At 46.0% G+C, this 21,805-nt stretch overlaps 1 protein-coding gene across 1 annotated transcript in view; it reads left to right on the top strand.

Moving 5' to 3' along the window:
- Fli1 (Fli-1 proto-oncogene, ETS transcription factor) overlaps window positions 1-21,805 on the top strand; it is a 117,178-nt gene that overhangs the window by 65,842 nt on the left and 29,531 nt on the right. The window contains exons 3-5 of the mRNA XM_051197034.1: window positions 9,053-9,207; window positions 13,426-13,629; window positions 21,595-21,660. Coding sequence (XP_051052991.1) covers window positions 9,053-9,207; window positions 13,426-13,629; window positions 21,595-21,660 — 425 coding nt within the window. The remainder of the gene's footprint in view (window positions 1-9,052; window positions 9,208-13,425; window positions 13,630-21,594; window positions 21,661-21,805) is intronic.

Below are 21,805 nucleotides of genomic sequence, written 5' to 3'. Positions count from 1 at the left end.
ATGGAGGAAACTATTCAGGAGGGGCTGGGCTGGTGAGGCTGCTGGGAGGTAGTTTCTCTTTACAGCGGTCTCTCCGAGCTGCCCTCAGTCCCGCCACACTTCTGTCCCATTAACTAAAACCAGAAAGTGGAACCTCGGCCACCCTTCTAGGGTCTAGAGTCAGGGAAGCTTGAGTCCCTCTGTGGCAGCTGTATCTGAGGAATGATGATGATGCCTTGATTCCTGTAAGTCCAGTCTCAGAGTACAGTTTACCAAACACCTTTATCCACAGTCTACTATCGCTTGTTCCCCAACACTCTCCTAGGAGGTCAATATTCTAACCTTGTTACTATGTACAAAAGAAGCCAAGACAGGCCATTCTGGTGCCAGATCACACTTTCTGCTTCCTTAGGCATCTTCCTGGACCTCCCTCTCTGCCTGTGCATCATGGTTCTACATCATGATCTCATTCTACCAGCACCTTCCAGTGATGAAGCCAGTTCAGAAATGTCTCCCAAATTGCCTAATCACAGGGCGCTCCTGCTCCATATTGAAAATCCAGATCCCAGGATTGGAGAGTCTATGGTCTTGCTGTAGCTTTCATCAAGCTACCAGTGCCTGCCAAACCCATAGTTTGGGCTGCTACAGAGGCACCCCATGCTCCCCTTTCAAAACACTTACCTTCCCAAGGTCTATTCTCCTGGCAGGCAACAGTGAGGGTCAGCCTTTCACAAGAGTAACCTCCTTGCTCAAAACCATTTAGCATCTTATAATAGAACCTAAAGTCCTTAGCCGGAGTCCCACTGTCCATCCCATATCCTCCCTGGCTCCCCTGCTCCCTTCCTCTACCCCCATCACACAAGACTCTAGCTGCTCCTGCATACCCTAGCACACCTCCTCCTTAGCTTATCTTCCCCAAGTCCCTTTTTCCTAAAACATTCCTACTCCATTTATTTATATGGTCCTTTCAGGTCTTTACCCATATATCACCTCTTCAAAGTCTTTCCCGACAGTTGCCCAATCTAAAACAGAATAGAGTCCTTGTCTCTGCCCTCCCTAGCAATGTGGGTGGGGCTTCTGCTCACTGAACAGAGCTCTGTAGTTTTTAAGGGAAAAAAAAAAAAAAAAAAAAAAAAAAGCTAAATGGGGCACAGTAAAGCAGGCCAAGGTCAAGTTGCTCCTTCAAGGTCATGTCCCTTACCTGAAACATTTGTCATGTGTTTCAGGTTTCAGATTTTGCAATGCCTTTATACACTGTGAGATAGCTTGGGGGTGGGGCCAATATCTAAGCTTGCTATCTACTGTTTTGTAAGTACATAAGCTCACAGTCCAACAGTAAAGCTATAGTTTAGTGTATCTGCTTTTGGACTGTCACCTCTCCATTGAGATCAGGAATGGAATATGAAATATTCTACATATGGCTCCATGTGGGTACCCAAAACATTTCAGATTTTAGAGCATGTTACCTAGAGCAGGTAACATGCTATTACCAATGCCTAGGCCAGGACAGAGAGCGAGCTCTGCTGAGTTAGCCCTGTGGATTTGAAACATGGGTGAGTCCTAACAAGTCTGCATCTCTAAGTTCCCTTCCCTGCTTCCTGGGGACTCCTGGGCCCTGCAGGAGAGTGTTCTAAAGCTAAGAAAATCCTGTGAGGAAAACAGACTTCCTGGACCCACTTTCCAGATCATGCCTAGCTTTTGTCATGCAGATCCTAGCTAGAAGAAGCCCATGTAAATATCTCTGTAAGGTGGGTGAATATTTACCTAATAGTACAAAGTAACATCAGCTGGTTCATTTGTTCTGGCTTAGCTGGTGACTTAGGTTCAGAACAGCTCACTCTCATCCACTCTGCAGAAGCTAAGGTCTAATAATCTCTATAGGCAGACAAGTAGGTACAGCCATGGCCTGTACCTAATCAATATCCTTAAAACACTCACATGAAGGACAGTAAAATGCTAGGAACAAGTACTTCCAGAGAGATGCTTTTATGTAAGATGTAATCATGCCAAGCTTTAACTTGTTATTACTTAACTATGCAAAAGAAAGGACAAGTAAAAACACCAGGCATGGTGGGTTGTACCTGTAATTCCAGGTGCTGAGGAGGTATATGGGAGTGAATCTCCAGGGATCACTGGACAGCCAGCCAGGCCTACTGGGAAAGCTGCAGATCCTCTATCATAAAAAAAGATCAATGGCTCCTGAGGAACAACACCCAAAGTTGTCCTTTGGTCTCCAGAGGCATGCATATGGCAAGGAAACACATCCATATACAAATACACACACACACAACACACACACTCTCACACATACAGAGACAGAGACAGAGACAGAGAGAGAGAGAGAGAGAGAGAGAGAGAGAGAGAGAGAGAAGCAGACAGTCAAACAGACAGGGCAAGAAATGAAATGATCTATGGATGCCAGTCTATTTAAATTACTCATCCTGAACACTGCACATCTGTCTTTTTCTGAGTAATACCACTAACAGTACTTAGTTAGTTGCATATTTTTAAAATGTTTATAGTTTCATGCATATATGCAGTGTATCATGATTATATTTACCCCCCATTATTCTCTGTTACCCCACTTGCTTTCCCTCTGAATTCCTTCTTGCCATCTGGTTCTCCAGGAAGGAAATAACACACCCTTCTGCAGCAACTAACAGTTAATATTTCCTCCAGAAGGGGCAATGTTTCATGGCCACCTCCTCTAGCAGTGAATGAATGTTGAAGAGTCCAGTCTTTCAAAAGTATCCATTGCTACTGCATGTTTGTGATTTTAAGAGCCGTGTTGCATCTGGGTGTCAGCATTTTATGGCACCCCTTCCTATCCCTTGATTCTCTATCCCTTCTTCTCAGTGTTTTGTAGGCTAGGGGTATGTGTGATGAAGATGCCCTGCTCAAAGCTGAGAGCGTAACAGTCACTTCTCAGCATTTGATGAGATATGAGTCTAGCTCTAACAATCACTCCATAAAAAGCTTTTCTGTTCTAGACTGACAGAAACACCAGTCTATGGATATAAACATAAATATTTAAATTTGACAACATGTCCATTTAGGGAAACAACAGCCTTATGTTCTTATTGGATCCATGATCCCATCAGCCACAGGCTTTTGACCAGATTTATGGTACTAGATGTGTATCGCCTGTCACGCAGGAGGCTTCCAATTATAGAGTGGCTGGTTACCCACATATAGTCATGTCACTATTGTATCAGTGGGTAAATAGGGCCTGCCAGGTCAGTATTGCATAGCAAGCATGACTTACAGCAGAATGAGACCACTGATACATGTTCTCCCACAAGAGCCTACATAGAGCCTTCTGGCACCACAAATGCCAACTGGTAGGGAGAAAATTCCCAGTTCAACTCTAGCTCTATTTCTCTGCTCACTATAACCAAAAAATGTGGCACATTCAGCAATAGGGCCATACCTTCTATTTCTGGTGGTTACCAAGACATGAATATGATTTGATACTTTTCAGGAAGCCCATTTATCATAACACAAACTGTAGGGGAGGGCCAGTGAGATAGTTTAGTGGGTAAAAGTACCTGCCACCATGCTCGAAGACCTAAGTTCTACCCCCCAGAACATACACACTCTAGAATGAGAGAACCAACTCCTCCAAGTTGTCCTCTGATTTCCATACCCATGCCACAGCATATACGCATCCCTATGCACACAAAGTAAGTTTTTAAATGTAAAGGAGGACCTATAAATGCTCCCAGATTTCAAATAAGGAAACAAAGCAGGGCAGACAGCTTGGGAGTTCTTGGCTCATGGGACAGGCCTGTGCCACCCAGTGCTCTAATTCAGTAGTCCCTATCTAGCCCTGTGTCGCTGAGCACTGGCACTGAGATGTGCTACAATGTAATATACACAATGGATTTAAATGATAAAATGTAAAGCATGTTGGTGACTGTTGATTCTGCTGAAAGGATCATCTTGTAGCTGTACAAAGATCACAATATATTTACTCTATTATTCCAATTCAGTTCCCCTATTAGATTCATTTATTTACTTATGCATATGAGTGTTTTGCTTGCATTTGTGTATGTGTGCCGCATGTGTGCCTGGTGCCTCTATAACTCCGCAGAATTGGAATTATAGAGGTTGTGGGTCATCATGTGATCCTCTGCAAGAAGTGCTCTTAACTGCTGAGCCATGTCTCAGCCTTTCACTCTTTTTTTTTTTTTTTTTCCTCCGTAATTTTAAAACTCAGTAAGGTAAAAATGATCCATGAGGCTCAAACATGTGACTCACAATTTACTTGGATTGGACTGTGCTGGGGCAGAATGCTTCACACTGCCCAGGGATTCACAGGGCATCCCTACCATGTTCTTTAAGAAATGTAGGTTTCTGGGTTACTTCTTCATGCTTCTTGGAAGCACCATAGATGTTTGTGTCTTTGACATGAAGGAGGTATCTCATGTCTCTGAAGCTGCAATACCCTCTTGCCTTTTATCCTAGCAGCCGCTGTCTGGTCCAGGGTCAAAGGGTCATGCTGAGGGGCCGAGATCTGAGGCATCAGAGATCTTCTGGGTTGCCTGAGTTATGGGAGGGTTACTCTGTCTCCTTTCCCATCTTCCTGTTGTGGTTGAATCTGGTTCTCTGGGTTGCCTTCCAAACAGCACAGCCCATAGGTTCTGTGCTGGATAGAAACTTCAGAAACTTGATCCAAGCTGTGGTCTGCAAATAACTCTCAGCTGCATCCTGTCTCAACCATGGGGAAAGGAGAAAACAGTGCATGAAGGAAATTCTATCAGCTGTCGAGGGAGAAAGCATAAGAATTAGTTTTAGGTACCTGGCATTCAGGATCTGAACTCAGCATCACTTGCTCTGAGACATCCTGCACTGGCCAGCATCATCAGGAGGCACTGAACACCCATAGAATCCTGTTCCACACTAAAAAGATGAGCCTCCTTCACTCTGTCACTTTTGCCCCTCTGTCACCTTTCAACATTTCTAAATTCTAAACCTTGCATGGGGAGTGTGGAGGACAGGGCACACTATCTTGTTAAAGCCAAGGTGGTGGGGGTTTTGTGTGTCATTTTTTTTCTGAGATTATACTTCCTTATCGGAAGCAATGAATCACCTCCATAAACGGACCTCCCAGAAATGCTAAAGGCACCCCAGATCCCTCAGGTGTGCATTGGGCATGCTACACGATAGATGCAGATAGATTCTAATACAACCATGTGGCTCAGGGAGCCCTGCAGGCTTTGTGGATAGTGAGTGGCCCTTGAGGGTCAGCAGATCTGTGATCCGATGATACATGATGTGTCTAGGTGCTCTGAGGGAAATGGGACCCCTTTGCCTCATCTTAGGATTTCACACCTTGTTTCATGTTGCTTAAGAATCTGAAGGCACTTTTGTGAATCATAGGCAGTGGTTCTTTTTAAAGCAGTCTTCAATAAACACACAGAAATAGAAGCTTCTGTCTAGGAAGGTTATGTCGTATTGTGGCCTGCTGTCTGTGGCCTTCCCCAGCCCTGACATAGAGATGCTCAGAGTTACACATCCAAGCCATCACTTCCTCCCTGCTCTATTGTGGCAGCCTCAAGCCCTCTTGTCACCTGCCCCAGTACAGTCAGCTGCCTGTGGGCCCCAACCCCTTGCTTGCTGTAAGTGCAAGTCTCAATACAAATTAGCAGCAGCGTATGGGCAGTGAATGGCCAAGCCTCTTCCCCCTCCAGGGCTCCCCGCCTCCCCTCTCTCTTGTTTTCCTCAAGCCCACTTCACAGGCGCCAGCTGCCTCATTAAAGAGCAGCCTTTTATGCTAGGCTTCACCTGGACAGGCAGTGATCACCAAGCCGATGGCTGTGCTGTCTGGCTGAGGCAAAGAGGATGGAGGCAAGTCTGGCAGACAAGTGTGCAAGCCAGGGAGGTATGGTTTCCTTCTTTCTCACCCTGAACTAGAGTAGGATGGCCAGCTAGCTCTACAAGGGCTAAGGTCTCAGCTGGGTGTCAGCCTTTTTTTCTAAGGAAGTCCCTTTTCAGGCCTTGAGAGCAACTGCCTGTGACCAAGAATGGGGCCTTATTTTAAAGAAGGGCAGGGAGGGGCAGCCAGGGAGGTAACAGGCCTCTAGGGTACAGCTGGAAGAAGGCTGGGGGAGGGGTGACAGCTAGAATTTTGGGGAGGGGGTCTAGTGAATGGAGTGCCATCACTGGTCAGCTAGACATTGCCAGTAGTGGGACCCAGGGTGCCTCTGCTCTTCTGCACCTGCTTCCTGCCCCTGCCTGTGGCACCCTCATCATTGGTCACTATTAGGCTTGGTTTTGTGTCTCCTCTTGCCACCCATGCCCACTGTGCATAGCTCCAAACCACAAGGGCCACGAATTTGGGCATTTCTGAGGTTCTAACCTCTGCCTGGCAAGAAGCCAATTTTAAATGCATAAATTCCAAGGCCCGACTCTAATGTAAAAGAACGGTTTGAAATTCTTCTCCCCAATATTCATAAAATTAATCAATGGAGGCCTTGGAATAGGCATCTCTTCTGCTACCACATAACCTGGCTGTCTGGCTCTAGGTACCCTGCAAAAGAAGTATGTGTATGCTGACCACCCTCCCCAACCCCACCCCTGCCAGCCAATGAAAACTCCACTATCTTGGTTTTAGGCCAACTTAATTCTCCAAGCTTCTCTGGCATTTGGATGGTTTCTCATCTGACAAGAATCTGGGGAAGACAACGAGACTGTGGTGGTATGAGTTCCTGTGTGTGTGTGTGTGTGTGTATGTGTGTGTTAGCATATACATACATATCTGTGATGGGGGTGTGTATTCATCTAATTATATGTGTGTGATAGCCTATGATTGTGTGCATACATATATTATATACATGTAGGTGGTAGAGTGTATATATGTGTTTTATATTATAGAGTATGTATGACTATATAGATGTATAAATGGAGTACATGTGTACACGTTTGTATTTTGTATATAGGTATATGGTGGGCTATGGATATGTATATATGTGCGTGTGCATGTACTGTGTAAAGTAGCATGTGTGTGTACATAGGTATGAACATGTGTATATGTGGTAGAGTATATGAATATACACATGCATGTTAGCATTGTGTTTGTGATATGTGTGATAAAGTGTGTAGAGTATAGTGAATTGTTTGTGTTTGTGCACCTATGTAATAAAGTTGGAGTCTGAATGTTTTCATTATGCATATGTGTGCTGTGTGTGGTGAAATGTATGTGTGTATGCATGCATGCACATAGTTTTCCTGGAGGGTGGGGTAAAGTGCTCAGGCCAGCTCAGCTTAGACACAGGCACCCGGGTCTGACTGGGGCTGCTTCATCTCAAGCCAAGTCCTTCAACAGCAGAAGCCAGAGGGCTGAGCACTGGTGAAAGGCCCCGACGTGCTACTGCCTCCCCTCCGACTGCCATGGGGACATTAAACCTTCAACAATCTGGGACTCTGACGGCTGGTTTTTGGTTCTCTGCCTGGAAAAACAGTAGGCAAATAGTAAAAACCTTAAATTCTAACATGTGTAAGTTATACATCTTATTTTCATTTTCAGCCCATGTTCTCCTCGGTAAGACATCAGGAAAAAATTACCATCTGCCTTCTAATATCTCAGTGGAGCATTTATCTCCCAGGCATGATAAGTGATCTGCAATATTTTTTTCCTTTCAGATTAAGAAACAAATTCATTTAATTTTCTTTATTGAATGTGCTCAGGCCTCCCCACTCTGCCTGACTCTTGGGAGCCCTGGACTGTTCCCCTCCTCCTGGGCTGGTGACTGCTGTCCTGGCTGTGGGGATGGGTGGCTCCCCAGCATTCTGTAAGGGCTCTAAGTCTGTTCCTGCCCACTGCAGAAGACAGAGAGCAGAGTGACTGGAGACAGCAGCCAGGCCAGGGGACTAGAAAACGGTTAGCAAGACAAGCTGGCACACTTTAATTTTGTTGGATCTCTTGATTTTATGGCTGGTTTTGGCACTCTCAAGAGAACTGACCACCTCCCAGGATGCCAGGTTGATGCTTGCCACCTGGCATTACCATACCACAGCTCCCACTGGACTTCTATGAGTCTTCTATGGTGTTGCTTCTTGGAAGGATTGAGTGAGAGCTGGGCAAGTTGGGATGGCACCTCTCCTGGCATGCTGAGAGTACCATGATATTATGCTGAAGGTCACTGGGGACCCATAGAGTGTTCTGTGTGTATTTAGCTGCATCAGCTAAGCACAGGGGGCTTGTCCATCTAGCTCTCCAGCCCATTGTTCAGTGTCAGATGCTGCAAATATCAGATGCTAATTGGGCTCTGTTGTTTTAGTTTAAGTTGGGTGATTGCTTTCTCCCTTGCAAATATCCATATTGCTTCTTCTAACTGCTCATGGCTGTAAAACACTACAAGAATTATTACAGATCAAGATGGTGGTCCTGGATTCTAGTCCTCTTTCTTGTATCATCCAGCTCTTCTGTATGTAGACTTAATTGAGAAGCTTAGTTCTGGGGACCTGAGTCCTGCATCCATCTTTACTAGCTATGAGATTCTGTTCATCACCACACCGTTCCATTTTGGTAACCATAAAGGGGATGTAGTAACCCCTGCTCAACAGATCTGAAAGGGTTATGGAAATCCAGATAAAGCACACAGCAGATTTAAAAATGCATTAACACAATATATGTGCAATAGAAATAACTGGACCAGCGAATCATGGCCCTATGTCAAGAAACGGCAATGACAGGCCACAGGCCACACTGACCATCTTATAGTGTGATCAGCCCTGTAAGGGAGGGAGACATAAAGTACTATAGGACTGTGGGGAAGGCCTGTCTTAGAAAAGGACTAGTACAAATGGGAAGTGTTGGTCACTGGCAATCTGGTTGAAACTGAACAGTGCAATCAGATTGTGAGGGCTGCAGCCCACTGAAATGCATTCAACAGGAGACACGGTGCTTATAACAGAATCAGACTGGGTTTTACATGAAGGATGGCAATAAGATTTCATCGTCACTGTATCATTATCCAGTGGGTGTCTAAGTGACTGGCCAACTCTGCTGAAGCTGGAGTGAGACATCCCCACAGTAACAATGTTTGATCTTTGTCTCCTCTCATTCCAGGGAATCTCCAGTGGACTGCAGTGTCAGCAAATGCAACAAGCTGGTAGGCGGAGGTGAGACCAACCCCATGAACTATAATAGCTACATGGATGAGAAGAATGGCCCCCCTCCTCCCAACATGACCACCAATGAACGGAGAGTCATTGTGCCTGCAGGTAACTTGGGAACCAGCTGCCTGGCCAGTGCCCATGTTTCCATTATTTGGGGGCTGTAGTGGAAGAGTAGGCCTGTCCCTCAGAACACAAAACCCTACCTAGATGCCTAGTCTTCAGAGAAATGCAAACCAGAGAAATTTGCATATCCACCCCACCCCACCCCGACTCCCTAGCTACCATCCAAGGCAGATTCTCAAATGTCACCAGAACCCTGGCAAGCAGATTCCAGAAAGCCCACTCTCAAACATAGGAGAAGGCAGACTTTCCATGAGTGGTTTGGTATCCCAGGATTCAACCTACCCCAAGGGCAGAGTCAAGGCTGCCTCATACCCGCCATTCTTTCCTTCCACCCTTGCTCACCCTTCCCTCAGGCATGTGCTTCCTGGCCTCTGCTAGGTTCCACCTTCCCAAAATTACAGCCAGCTCTTTTGGTTTTAAAATAGAAATAACTATATTTAACAAAAGGAACGCCCCCATGTGTGTGCCACAAGTTATATCATTATGTAGAAATAGCCTCTTTCTTTCCCCCAGATATTGGTTACTTGTGGGTGGGGGTTTTGTTGTTAAATCCTCCAGTGTATTGGATGAACATTACCCAGACCAATCCCAGTATACTCTGCTGCCAGGACATGGAGGGAATTCAAAAGCTGCCACTCTAGAGTGGGTGCTAGGTGGCAAGGGGCAAAATGTCCAGAGCTTGAACAAAGTGAATTATAGGTCAGGGGCTAAAATGATTCTTACCGAAATAACTTCACCAGAAAGGCTGGCTCCCTCTATTTGTAAACATGTAGATGCAGTTGTGTCTTAGAACAATTAGATGTCTCCGAGGGAGTTTGGAGGGATTTATCTATTGGTCTGAAGGATATTTTGTGATGGGCACATCTTTTCTCTGCCCTGGGTGTTTGTTTCCATGGGAAGTTGTGACTGCCCTCCTAGAGTGAAGCCACATTTCTGAGTTCCGGGCTTAATTCCACATGACAGAAGATACAGGAGTAGAGGCAGAGGAAGAGCTCGTGGATATTGCTCTGTAGTTCACAGAACTAAAAGCTGCCTTGTTGCCTCTTCTTCCAGCATAGGGGTTGATTGCAAGGAGAGCTTTGCCTGATTTATATGTCCGTTTACTTGTTTGGGTTGTCTGAGAGAGTTCACTGTGTAGCACATGCTGTCCTAGAATTCACTGTGTAAACCAGGCGGCAGGACCTTGCAGCAATCCTCCTGCCCCAGCCTCCTTAGTTCTGGGACTAGCTACAGATATGTGCTACCTGTGCCTGCCCAGAAGAAATTCATTTAGCAGTTTCATGGGTGTTGGGCATAATGTAAGTAGCTTTCTCTATTTCGTTATCATACCATTTAATTGATTTGTCACCAACCTCAGTGGTCGTCTCCCTACTTTCAGACAGTAAAATCATATTGAAACAAACATGGTGGGAAATCTCTCCACAACACAAGGCCTGCTCCAACCTCACAGCACAGGAAAGAAATCTTGAGGGCATGAACCATTAGGAACTTGGAGACTAGCTCAGAACCAGGTGACTGTCACCATCTTGTTTTGGGTGTCTTAAGGAAGGGCATATAGGAAGAAGGAAGAGGGACCAGACTGTTTGGCTGACTCTTTACTCTTTAAATGGTGTTGAAATGCTTTCAAGCGGATTGGCAAAAGGTGGACTGACTTAAGCATAGCACTGAAAGAGAAAATGGCATACATTCTTTTCAAGCTGTCTCAAAGCATTTGGCATAATGAATTCATGAGCCCAGATCTGCTCCGTTGTTCTTTCACTGGCTAGATCTGGAAGCATTACCCTTACACAGTTTGGCTTCCTCCAGGTCAGCATCCTGAGCTCAAGGGAAAGTCTCCTTTGGGCAAGTCCACAAATCAAGGTAATAAAACATTAGAGGAACAACCTATTGAATTTATGATGGGATTTTTAAGACAAGTACAAATGAGGGTTCTAGTTAATCACCATTTCCACATCAAGATGGGAACGAATAAGGACTAAGTCATCCAGGAAATACATTTGGAAGAGTTTAGCATGATCCAGAGTGGAAGATTTATAATTCATGGTGCTGGAGAAGGAGAGAATTAACATTGTGAGAGATCCCAAAGCAAAGAGAGGGAATAATGAAATAAATAAAATATAGAGCATAAAATTGAACGTTCAGTCTGGGATTCTACAAGTAAGGAATTGGGAGAAGCTACAGATTAAATAATATGCTACATAATCCAACTCCCTCTGTGATATCTTCCTTTAGTATTCTGAGATTTCTGTCTACCCACAGCCCTTGCTTGATTTGAAAAGTAAATGGATAAAAACGAACCCAGAAGTTTATCTGAAGAACACAAATACACACATGCTCAAGGGGGCTGAGGAACAGAGGAAATCTGGGTTCTGGCTCAAGGCTTTGCAGTTGCAAATGAGTTAAGGCAGGATCCTGACAAAACAAGACAGAGGGGACCTCGGGGAACCTGCTTCTTCGACTATGTGGTATCTTTTGAAGGCTTCTACAGGAACCCCAGCAGCAGTTCCTAAGGCAAAACTTCCATGAATCCCTATCCATCTATAATATGGGTATAACAACCCCAATTTGCAGATTCCCTTGATAGAGAAAATGGGACAAAGAGCTGGCTGGTGGTAGGATCTCACAGTTGTGCTGTTACTAGGTAGGTACATCCTGGATTCTTGATATGACATGCAGGAGCTGTGATATGTGACCCCTGAGCTTTTCTATGAGCTACCTCTAAACCTCTCAAGGGTTTCTTTTATAACCCGTAGAGAACCCAGCAACTGGCTTCCTCCCCACTGCCATTTGCTGACCATTTAGACCCTACTCTTGTGTCTAGAGCTTTTGCAGGCTCTAGAATAAGAGGAATGTTGAGCTGGTTAAAAAGGAGTACACGTTTTCTTGCTAAATAAGCATGCCGAATGAAACAGACCAAGCAGAAAAGCAGAAGCTGGAGAGACCAGCTGCCCTGCAATAAAATACAATCTCTTCTCTAGGAAGCTTCCCAGCTCTCTCCAAATTCACCCCAGACCCTTCTACCCAAGGCTTCATGAACTACCAGCACAAACCCATTTCTTATTTATTGCTTTGATACCTGCATTTTCATGGTGATGGATCTCTCTCTCTCTCTCTCTCTCTCTCTCTCTCTCTCTCTCTCTCTCTCTCTCTCTCTGTGTGTGTGTGTGTGTGTGTGTGTGTGTGTGTGTGTGTAAAAGAGTCAGCAAGACACCTACTCTGTGGCACAGGGTACCTCAAATGCACAATCCTCCTGCCTCAGCTTCCTTAGTGCCAGGGTTATTAGTAGGTACCTCCATGCCTGTGGGAGCCTGCCACTTGTAGCATCATCTCCTGCCTCAGCCTGAGAAACCATGAGAAAGAGAGGGAAGGAAAAAGGCAAATGAGAGCACAAGCTTTGTTCCTGTGTTGGTCTTGCTCATGCACAGTTAAAGAAGTTTCTGTCTATAGCACCATCTATCATCTTTAAGTATTGAAATATCCTCAAAATGTTTAGGGATGGTCTGCTTGAAATCTTAATACAGCTATGCCCTGAAAGGAGGAAGCCCAGATTGGGTTTATGTCAAACAGTAACATCATTGGGTTTTCCAGCTGCCCAGATGGAATTGCGGGAAAAACCCGAGTGTATATATTTCTCTTCTCTAGGCATATGAGGGATCAGTGTGCTTCCTTGTACTCATTAATATTGCTAAGATACAGACAGTCCCCCCTTTCCAGGTCACTGTGCCTGTAGGGTTGTTTATTTTCATTTTGATGCCATTATTTCTTAGTCCAAGGTTTCAATTGCCATCCAAAATTTTTAAATAGCATCCCATCAGTGTATGTTGAGGCTGCTAAGAACCTTTCCCAGTGCTAAGTGGTTCAGGCATTGCCAAATGGGATGTTCCAAGGGGGACCATCTGGAAGGGAGGCAAGAAAAGAGACAGGTATAAGAGGGAAAGACAGGGGGTGGGGATAAAGATACAGTGAATAGGGAGAGGGAAAAGGAAAATCATCAGGTGAGGAAAGGGGAGGTAATAGAAGAGAGGGGGACTAGGAGAAAGAGAGAGGAGAAGAGGAAGAGGAAGAGGAAAGAAGGGTCCAGGAGGAGAGAGAGGACATAAGAGACAGGCAACAGGAAGAGAGGGAGAAGGGAGGGTAAAGGGTAGCCTGGGCTGCTGGAGGCAGGCATCCATCCTGATAATTTTCATCTCTCCTCTGTAGACCCCACACTGTGGACACAGGAGCATGTGCGACAGTGGCTAGAGTGGGCCATAAAGGAATATGGCTTGATGGAGATTGACACCTCCTTCTTCCAAAACATGGATGGCAAGGAACTGTGTAAAATGAACAAGGACGATTTCCTCCGAGCCACCTCCGTCTACAACACCGAAGTGCTGTTGTCTCACCTCAGTTACCTCAGGGAAAGTAAGTGCACCATTTGCTCCCATGGCTTGAGGGAGGTCTTGCCAGGTCCCCCAAAAGCCAGCCCAGGGAAAGGAGGTGGATACTTTTGTACTAGTCACCAGGGTCATACCATAAGGAGCAATATCCTTACTACTGAATCCTTGTCAAGGTCACATGAGTTCCTACAAATCCTGCAAGGGAAAGACCCAATCCAGGAGTGTCAAGGGAAGCAAAAAGAAAAGGAAAGAGAGAGAAGAAAAGGAAGACGAAATGAAGGGAAGGAGGGAGGGAGGAAGAAAGGAAGGAAGGAAGAAAGATCACAGGGAACTTGGACCTGGGGAAGATGACAGCATAGACTAGGTAGGCAGGCTCTGGGAAGATCTCTCTTCCAGAACCTTCCACTACCTAACATTACAGAGATAGAGGCTCTGGTTGGAAGTTTTCTAAGGGATCATTAAGGAGTTCATACTGGAAATTCTGAACATAAATGTGGGTTCTAAGATAGTGGGAGCTGGCATATAACTCCTCCTATCCTGGAGTCATTCTGATACCCCACCTCTACCCTAAGGGCTGCTTTCCCCACTGTCCAAAACAAGGAGAGTAGCTGGTGGCCCCGGTTTGTTGGGAGAACTTTGGGGAGGGAAACCTTAATAAAGAATAGTTATCCAACAGGAGGCTCCCTAATGCCAAGCACTCACCAGTGCCACATGGATTTTGATAGAGATGTAATGGAATTCTTTTGGACCTGCTGGTGACCTCAGCCTTAACTCTCCATCAGAAATCCATGCCAGGCTCTATCCCCATGCTATCTCCGAGTGCTGCAAAGATGAGCTGAAGCCACAGGAAAGCAGATGTGGGATCATTCTGTATGAAGGCATTCCTATAGCCAGCTACCTCAAAAAGAGGCTGGGCCTATTTTGCCAGGGGTATTGCATGAGTTAAGTTTTGGGAAGGTTTGATGGTTTTAAGGCCACTTTGAATACTGAGACTCCAGAGAACACTGTGGAGCTGTTTTCATGGGCTCATGGGATCTGGGCTGGTTTACCCTGTACAGTATCTCCATTGCATGTTTAGTTGCTGTCATTGCAATCCATGGTCTCAGTGTAAGAGAGTTCTGGGGAGAGCAGGGATAACACACGCTGGCTGGAAAATTGAAAATAAAAATAAATGTATTTGGAAGTTTCCACCAGTGCCTCTGGGCCATCTAGCCACCTCTCAAAGGCAGCTGGTAATACTGGGAGAGGGTATGCTAGCTCCACAGCAATGACCTCATGTCTGAGTTGCTGCAATATGAGGTCAGTCCAAGAAATAACAATTTTAAAAGAGGGCCATTTTCTACCTAGTCTTCTCTGACTTTTGGATGATTAGCATTTAACAATGATCTGTATTTCTCAGCCTTTAAATGCTTGATGAAAGGAAAAAAACAAAACAAAAGGCTCCTTGGACAGAGTTCTGTCATGATGCACACGGGGTGGGCAGGGGAGACAGTAGACATAGATAGTTTACATGGGAAGCAGAGGCCAGAAGCACAGAGCACAGCCAAGCCTGACATTTAGGTTCCTCCAGCATCCACTATGAAGGAGGTGGAGAGACCCTCAAGGAAGAAGACATGATGGAGGCCCCAGTGAGCTCCACACAAAGGACCCAATAATTTATGGTGGATGCCTGTGAGGAACATGTTCAAAAACATTTGGACTTCCTAAGAGGCAAGCCCATTCAGATCATGTGATCTCCAGGTCTGGATTTCTGACCCACCCACAAACAGTCCAAGTCCCCACTTCTTCTTTCTGTCACCAAAGAAGCTGAGCCACAAACACTGACATGAGACAGATATCTCTGCTGCTCAGAAGGCCCAGGAATACAATAAATCTGTCAATGCTCACCATCACCCTTGGGTGGCCGCCTACAAGTGCAGATAAGAGGGGACAAAAGGGCGAGCAGCTAGAGAGGGAGCAGGGAGCACAGTTTGGTGTTTAGAGGCATGGCAAGAAAAACTGTGGATTCTCTCCTCCTTAAGAATATGTTAACATTATGGAAGATGCCATACAACAACGTTTCCAGAGAGGGGATTGCTGTGAGAGGGATTCCAGGATTGAGAAGAAGTAGAACCAGTATGCATGTGGAAAGCCTGTGAAAGCACCAGACCTGGGCCTGGGGGATGGTGCCAGCAGCAGTAGGTCTACACAAGGAGAGGTTTTCTAGTTCTACGATGGTTATTGTGGTAAAATGTGAGATGTGCTTATGACACAAAGTTGAGTGGAAAACTGTGTCTGTGGGCCAAAACAAAAATTATAGTAGTTGTATTAAATTTAAATTTTCTTGAAATGTAACAGAGATTGTAATACTCTGCTGGGGCATCTAGATTTAAAATGACCTATATGGAAATTTTTCTGATTTGATTTTCTTTTCTTTTTAAAATATACTTTCTCCCTTGGGGTCCACCACTGCTTATTGGTACTAGTTTTCTGTGTAGAGCCTATAGAAAGCCATTTGTCAGACACTGTTCACCTCTAAGGTGCCTGAGACCTTTCTCCTGCTGTACACCGTGCTTTCAAACCTTTATGGTTTTCCTAGACTGGCTTGCAAGGGCCGTTTTGTGTTTAAGAGAGAGGCCAGGGTTTGGCACGAGGTTGGGTAAGGGGAATGCTTGCTGTTTTTCAGCACCATCCTGTTGGGGAGCAGTTGTGGCCCTAAACATTTCCCCTTTTGGCAAGAAGCAGAGGGGAAAGATCTGAGATCCTCAACACAGGAGGACACAGGGTAGAGGGATGTCAGCACAGGAGAACCAGGGAGGAGCCAAAGCATGAATTGTTGGAAGCTGGGCCAGTGAGATGGCTCAGTGGGTAAAGACACGTTTGTAGGACCAGACATTCTGGCATCAAATTTTCTTTCAAAAGAGAAGAGTTGACTGTTCTTGTTGTCTAGGAAGAAAGCCATACTTTAAGTTTACAAGGTTTAATTATAAATTAAAGGGGAATTTCCCATGATAAGGAAGAAATAACAATATCCTGAGTCATCCCCCTTTCTCACACACACACCTGCTGGATGGATGACCCTTGCCTAAAGGTATGAGCTCTTCACTTCTGGGCATTTCAGCTCCTCCAGATGGAGCCCCTGTGTAGCATCAGGAAGAAGATGGAGAGGCTTGGACTAATTAGGGTACACACAGTTATTGGAGTCAAACTGAAATGTCTGAGGGAACAAGGCCCAGGCAGCACAAGCCCAAGTGTCATTCATTACATATAGACAGGACACCCCCTTGTGGACACCATGGACACAACTCTACCATCCCTGTTTCATGGCCAAAGCAGCTGAGGCAAGTCAGCTTCAGGACCTGACCTCTGAGACTTGGGTCATTGAAGCTTCCAGCCTGAACTAAAGTGACTGCTGCAGAGGACCTGCCAACTCTGGTGCAAGATGCTTAAATATGCATGAATTAGGATGTGGACATGGGTGAACCTGCACCCTGTTTTGTTTCCCTTCTCATCAACTGGGCTAACCTCATCTCCAGCCTCCACCAGCCCAACCTCCCCACAAAGCTTTCTATTTGTACTATACCAGCAGATACAGGCTTTGCAAAACTCCTCGGAAGCCTCCTGGATTGATGCCAATTAAACCAAACCCACCCTCTCATTCACCCTAATCTCCTCTCTTCTCCAAACTCTGGGTGTGATTGACAGCTCCACCAGAATCTTACAGATACGTCTCCCACTGGATGGAGAGAGGCACTGTGTATGGCTGAGAATGTGGCAAATGAGAGCTGCCTTTTTCCAGGCCAAGATCAATGAGGCTGACCTTGCAGAAACAGGGCTTTCTGTCCCCAGCTGATAGTTCAGCCACAGGACCACTGGGGGGAGTTTGGGGATGTCTAGGAGCCCAAAAGCTCCTGGGCTGAACAGCCAGAAGCAGAAGAAAAGGGGTTTTGTTGCTGTTCCTTTTCATTTTCAAAGGAACTGGGTGGAATGTCCATCTGGGTCTGACTTGGGAAACATACTAAGAAACCACATTTTCCAACAGTGGCAGCCCCACAGGATGAAATACATCAAGTGACAGGGACACCCCAGAAAAGGTATCAATCTTGATTCCCATTTTTAATTTAAACTTAATGGAAAACACATTCTGCGTTCTGTGGTATTCCCACCTGCAACTTCCTACTGTGGAGCAAAGGTGATGGCGCAGTCATTAAGTTGAGGAAGTGTCAACCCTTCTGGCTGGGTCTGGCCCTGGGAAAGGAGGGCAGGATTCCCACAAGATAAAGGGTCAGTGGCCTCAGACTCACTAGTAGCTGGCCCGTTGTTCATGTAAGGGCCCAACTTCCCTCCTCTGCCCTCCCAGTGTGTAGTCAGGTACGTGCTTGCTGAAGCATGGAGAAAGGCAGCTAGGAATGTACTGGCTGCCTGGGGTTGGGGACTTAGATGCTTCTGGGATCTGTGGTAACAGGAAGGGAGGCAGAGACAAAGGCTCTTGCACAGGGTCCCTTGCCTCCGTTGCTCCAGGTGTCCCAGATGAAAAGCAAGTTAGAGAAACCATAGAGCAGAAGGAAGCCCAGGGCCTCATGCCTGCAATGTGCCTTCCCATCTGCCCCTTCCTACCTCCTTTCAAATCCCAGAAGTCCGGTTTAGGGTGGACTCCAAAGAGAAAATGACCTTGCTGGGCTAGGGATATAGCTTACTTAGCAGAGTGCTTGCCTAATATGCAGGGCACTCTGGGTTTGATGCTGTGCACCCTATGAACTGGATGTAGTACTCAGTGCCTGCAATCTCTAGCACCTGGGAGGTGGAAACAGAAGGGTCAGAAATTTAAGATTGCTCCAAGCTATATTGTGAACATTAAAGCAGCCCGGGCTACATGAGGTCTGTCTCAATAAAGAAAAGAGGCAGAGGGAGAAGAGGAGGAATGGGAGAAAGGGGGGAAAGAAAGGAAAGAAGAGGAAAAACCCGAAACCAATCTTGTCCTCAAACTATGACCTTGAAAGGTGACCACTCCCAGCAGCTACAGCTTCATGCATTGTAGAGCAAATGTGTCTCAAATCAACAGGTAACACATACACGCATGTGCATATATACTGTCACACAGCATAATAACTGAGGGGACAGTTTAAGTGCATGAAAATTGCAATGTAAAACTAGCCCCAGGCACTTACATCTGCCTTCCAGTGCCATTTGCCTGCCTTCCTTCCTTTCCTTTCTTCTTTCCTTTTCTCCTCCCTTCCTTTCGTCCCTCCTTCCTTCCATCTATACTTGCTTCCTTCCCTTCTTTCTGAGACAGGTTTCTCTATGAATCTCAGCTCCCAGCCCTTTCTGTGACCCTCCTGTCTTGGCCTCTGGAGTGTTGGAATAAGCACCCTACTTTCTCACCCATCTTAGCTATGCTGATTGAACCTAAAGGCTGCTTCAGCTTCTGAACTGAAAACGGGTCTTACAGAGCAGCCAGTCAGTTGATCCTGTCCCTGCGCCCCTGGCTGTGTGGTTCTGAGTCTCTGACTTGACTTCTCTGAATGCTGATCTCAGCTGTGGAAGGAAAATATGCATGGCTTTGCATGGCTCCTGCAAAAACTAAGCGATAGTGTATGGGAGAATGTGGAGATAGCTTAGTTGAGAAAGTGCTTGCCATGCTAGCGTGAAGACCTGCTTTTGGTCCCCAGAAGCCATGTAAAACAGCCAATGATAGCCAGATACCTTTGTTCCCAGTTCTGGGGAAGTGAAAGCCGGTGGATATCCTGCCTGTCCCACCCCCTTGCTAGCCAGCCAGCCTGACCTAATCATATGGCCCCAGGTCCCAGTAAGAGACTGTTTCAAAAAACCCCGATGGACATACCCTGAGGAAGAGTGGAAGGGGACCTGCATGTGTAGGTCACCCACAGGTGAGCACACAGACGTCCTCTCCCTCTCTTTCCTCCTCTCCCCCCCCCCCTCTCTCTCTCTCTCTCACACACACACACACACACACACACACACACACACACACACACACGTGCCTGGCAGTGCAAATATAGTTCAGGGGGGCTGCCCTATCTAGCCATTGACTAAGGCTGTTGGTGTAAGGAAACTCTACAGGACTCAGCGGCACTAGGAATGCTCAGGTCAGAGCCTCAAAGCCAGAAGAAGAAACCTAAAGCCACCAAGTGGGAGGCCAGACTCCAGGAAGGACTTTGCTGCAACTGGACAAATTGCCTTGAAAGGTGGGGGCGGGTGGTATGCAGGAGGCACCTTGGGTAGCCTGAAGACCTGGCAAAATAAAAACCAGTGAAAAGAAAACTTGTGTCCCTGGTCAGCCCCTCCCCCAAAAAGGTTTCCTCTCCTGTAGTGAAACTTGAACCAAGACAGTCTTGGGGCAAAATCTCTCCCCTAGGTTACCATGAAATATGTATTTCATGCAGGCTTTGTGGAGGTCAGGCGACCCTTTCTCTTGGCATTCTGGGAGTTTCCTGTGGCTTCATGTGTGCTCAGAAAGGAACTCTGACCATGTAGAAATTTAATAAGGGTGGTTTATCTGAGCCCTGTCTCTGGCCTATCGTTGTACTAATGACTCGTTGCTGCTGCTCAGAGCCCATCATTTTTCTTTATTTGCCGGCGAGTTTCTGCCCCAGGGAGAGAATGCCTGGGACAGAGGCACAGACATTCTTGGTCTTACCCCTGAGAGGTTTGGGTATTCTCTTGGAACGTTTGCTTCCATTTCTGAAGCTCTGTCCAGTCACGGAGGATTATTTCTCACTGCGGTAGAACCCATTCCTAGCTGGAATTCCAGACGGCAAGGCCAGTGCCCGCAAGCTCTTGTGTAAAGGGTTTCCATTCTTTGTAACTAAAAGCAGTCATGAGAACTGCTAGCTTCGGCTGAACGCTTAAAACAAGTGAAGGTCTGTGCTGCACACCTTCTAGACTTGCTTTTCCTGAAGCCTCACAGCTATCATTCACGTTCAGTAGGTATTGCTCTTCCCCTGGTACAGATGAGGACCATATGACCCAGAGGAGCTATACTGATGGGCCTATACTCAGATGAACTTTTAATTTTGAAGTAGGGTAGCTTAAACTAAAATGAGTTTGTCACTGATATTCTTGAGTGGGTGTGTTACTCAGAAAGTGCTACCCATGAATCTGCACTTTGGCATATAGTGGTCTCTAAGTGGCACCCATCTATCTCCTGCTTTTCATCTGGGAGCTACTTCAGCACTAGAAAGGATAGGTACCTAAGCCAGGAGTTTTATGTTCCAGGAGGAGTTCATGGTTGCCCTCAACCAGAACACTCATGGGGGTGGGGAAGAACACACCCGACACTCTGCTTCTGTCAGCCTCCTTGACTGACAAGCCATCAAACCATTCCCAGCCTGGCCTCCAGTCAGTACCCTTGGTCATATGCCCCAGGGACAAAAGTTGTTTAGAAAGGCTTTCTTAGCCTCAAACACATGTGTTAAGCTCATGTTGTCCTTTGTAAAAGCAGATCCCAGGCCTAGTTTTGATGGCTTTTCAAAACGTCCCCAGGAGAATCATGAGAAGAATCCCAAAAATGCCTCCGTTTTACAAAATAAAACTTTTGGGTTCACTTTAAACAAAGGGACAAATCTAGTTTCAGGAAAAAAGGGAGCATGTGTTTTGCATGCAATGACAGCAAGAAACCAATCATCCATTCCAAATGGCTTCCCTGGAGCCTGATACAGAGATGTTTGCACCAAAGCTTCATAGAAGACCATATGTCAGCACTCTGAGATGTCAGAGGAATCTGTGTGAGACTCTGTGTGTGTTGAGTTCTGCTTTCCTAGATACTGAGGGGAAGTTCCTGTGACAGCATCACCACCGCAGAGGTGGAGTCCCAAATCCCCCTACAAAGCAGCCCACTGAAGGATCAGCAGGCTTACTACTCTGCCCTGTGTCTAAAGTCTCCTTTATTTAATACCATCATGCTGGGAAGCCTGGCTCTCACACACAGGCCTTTGGGGGAACCTTTAGATCTAAACTGAAGCATGCCATTTGGTTTTTACTTTTATTTCAGGTTCACTGCTGGCCTATAATACAACCTCGCACACAGACCAGTCCTCAAGGCTGAGTGTCAAGGAAGGTAAGTCTGCCCCCTCATGTTCCCAGATTCCCTCCACTACCAGACACAGCACAGTTCCATGCTGTTCAGACAGGTAGGAAATGTCAGGTCTGAACACCAATTTCTTGCTCAGCAAACTATTTTTCTAGTACACAAAATTAAAAAA

This window comes from Phodopus roborovskii, unplaced genomic scaffold (genome assembly GCF_943737965.1).
Source record: "Phodopus roborovskii unplaced genomic scaffold, PHOROB, whole genome shotgun sequence".
In the NCBI taxonomy this organism is placed as follows: Eukaryota; Metazoa; Chordata; class Mammalia; order Rodentia; family Cricetidae; genus Phodopus; species Phodopus roborovskii.
Note: the sequence above shows the minus strand (reverse complement) of the source record. Positions and strands in the feature narration are given on the sequence as shown.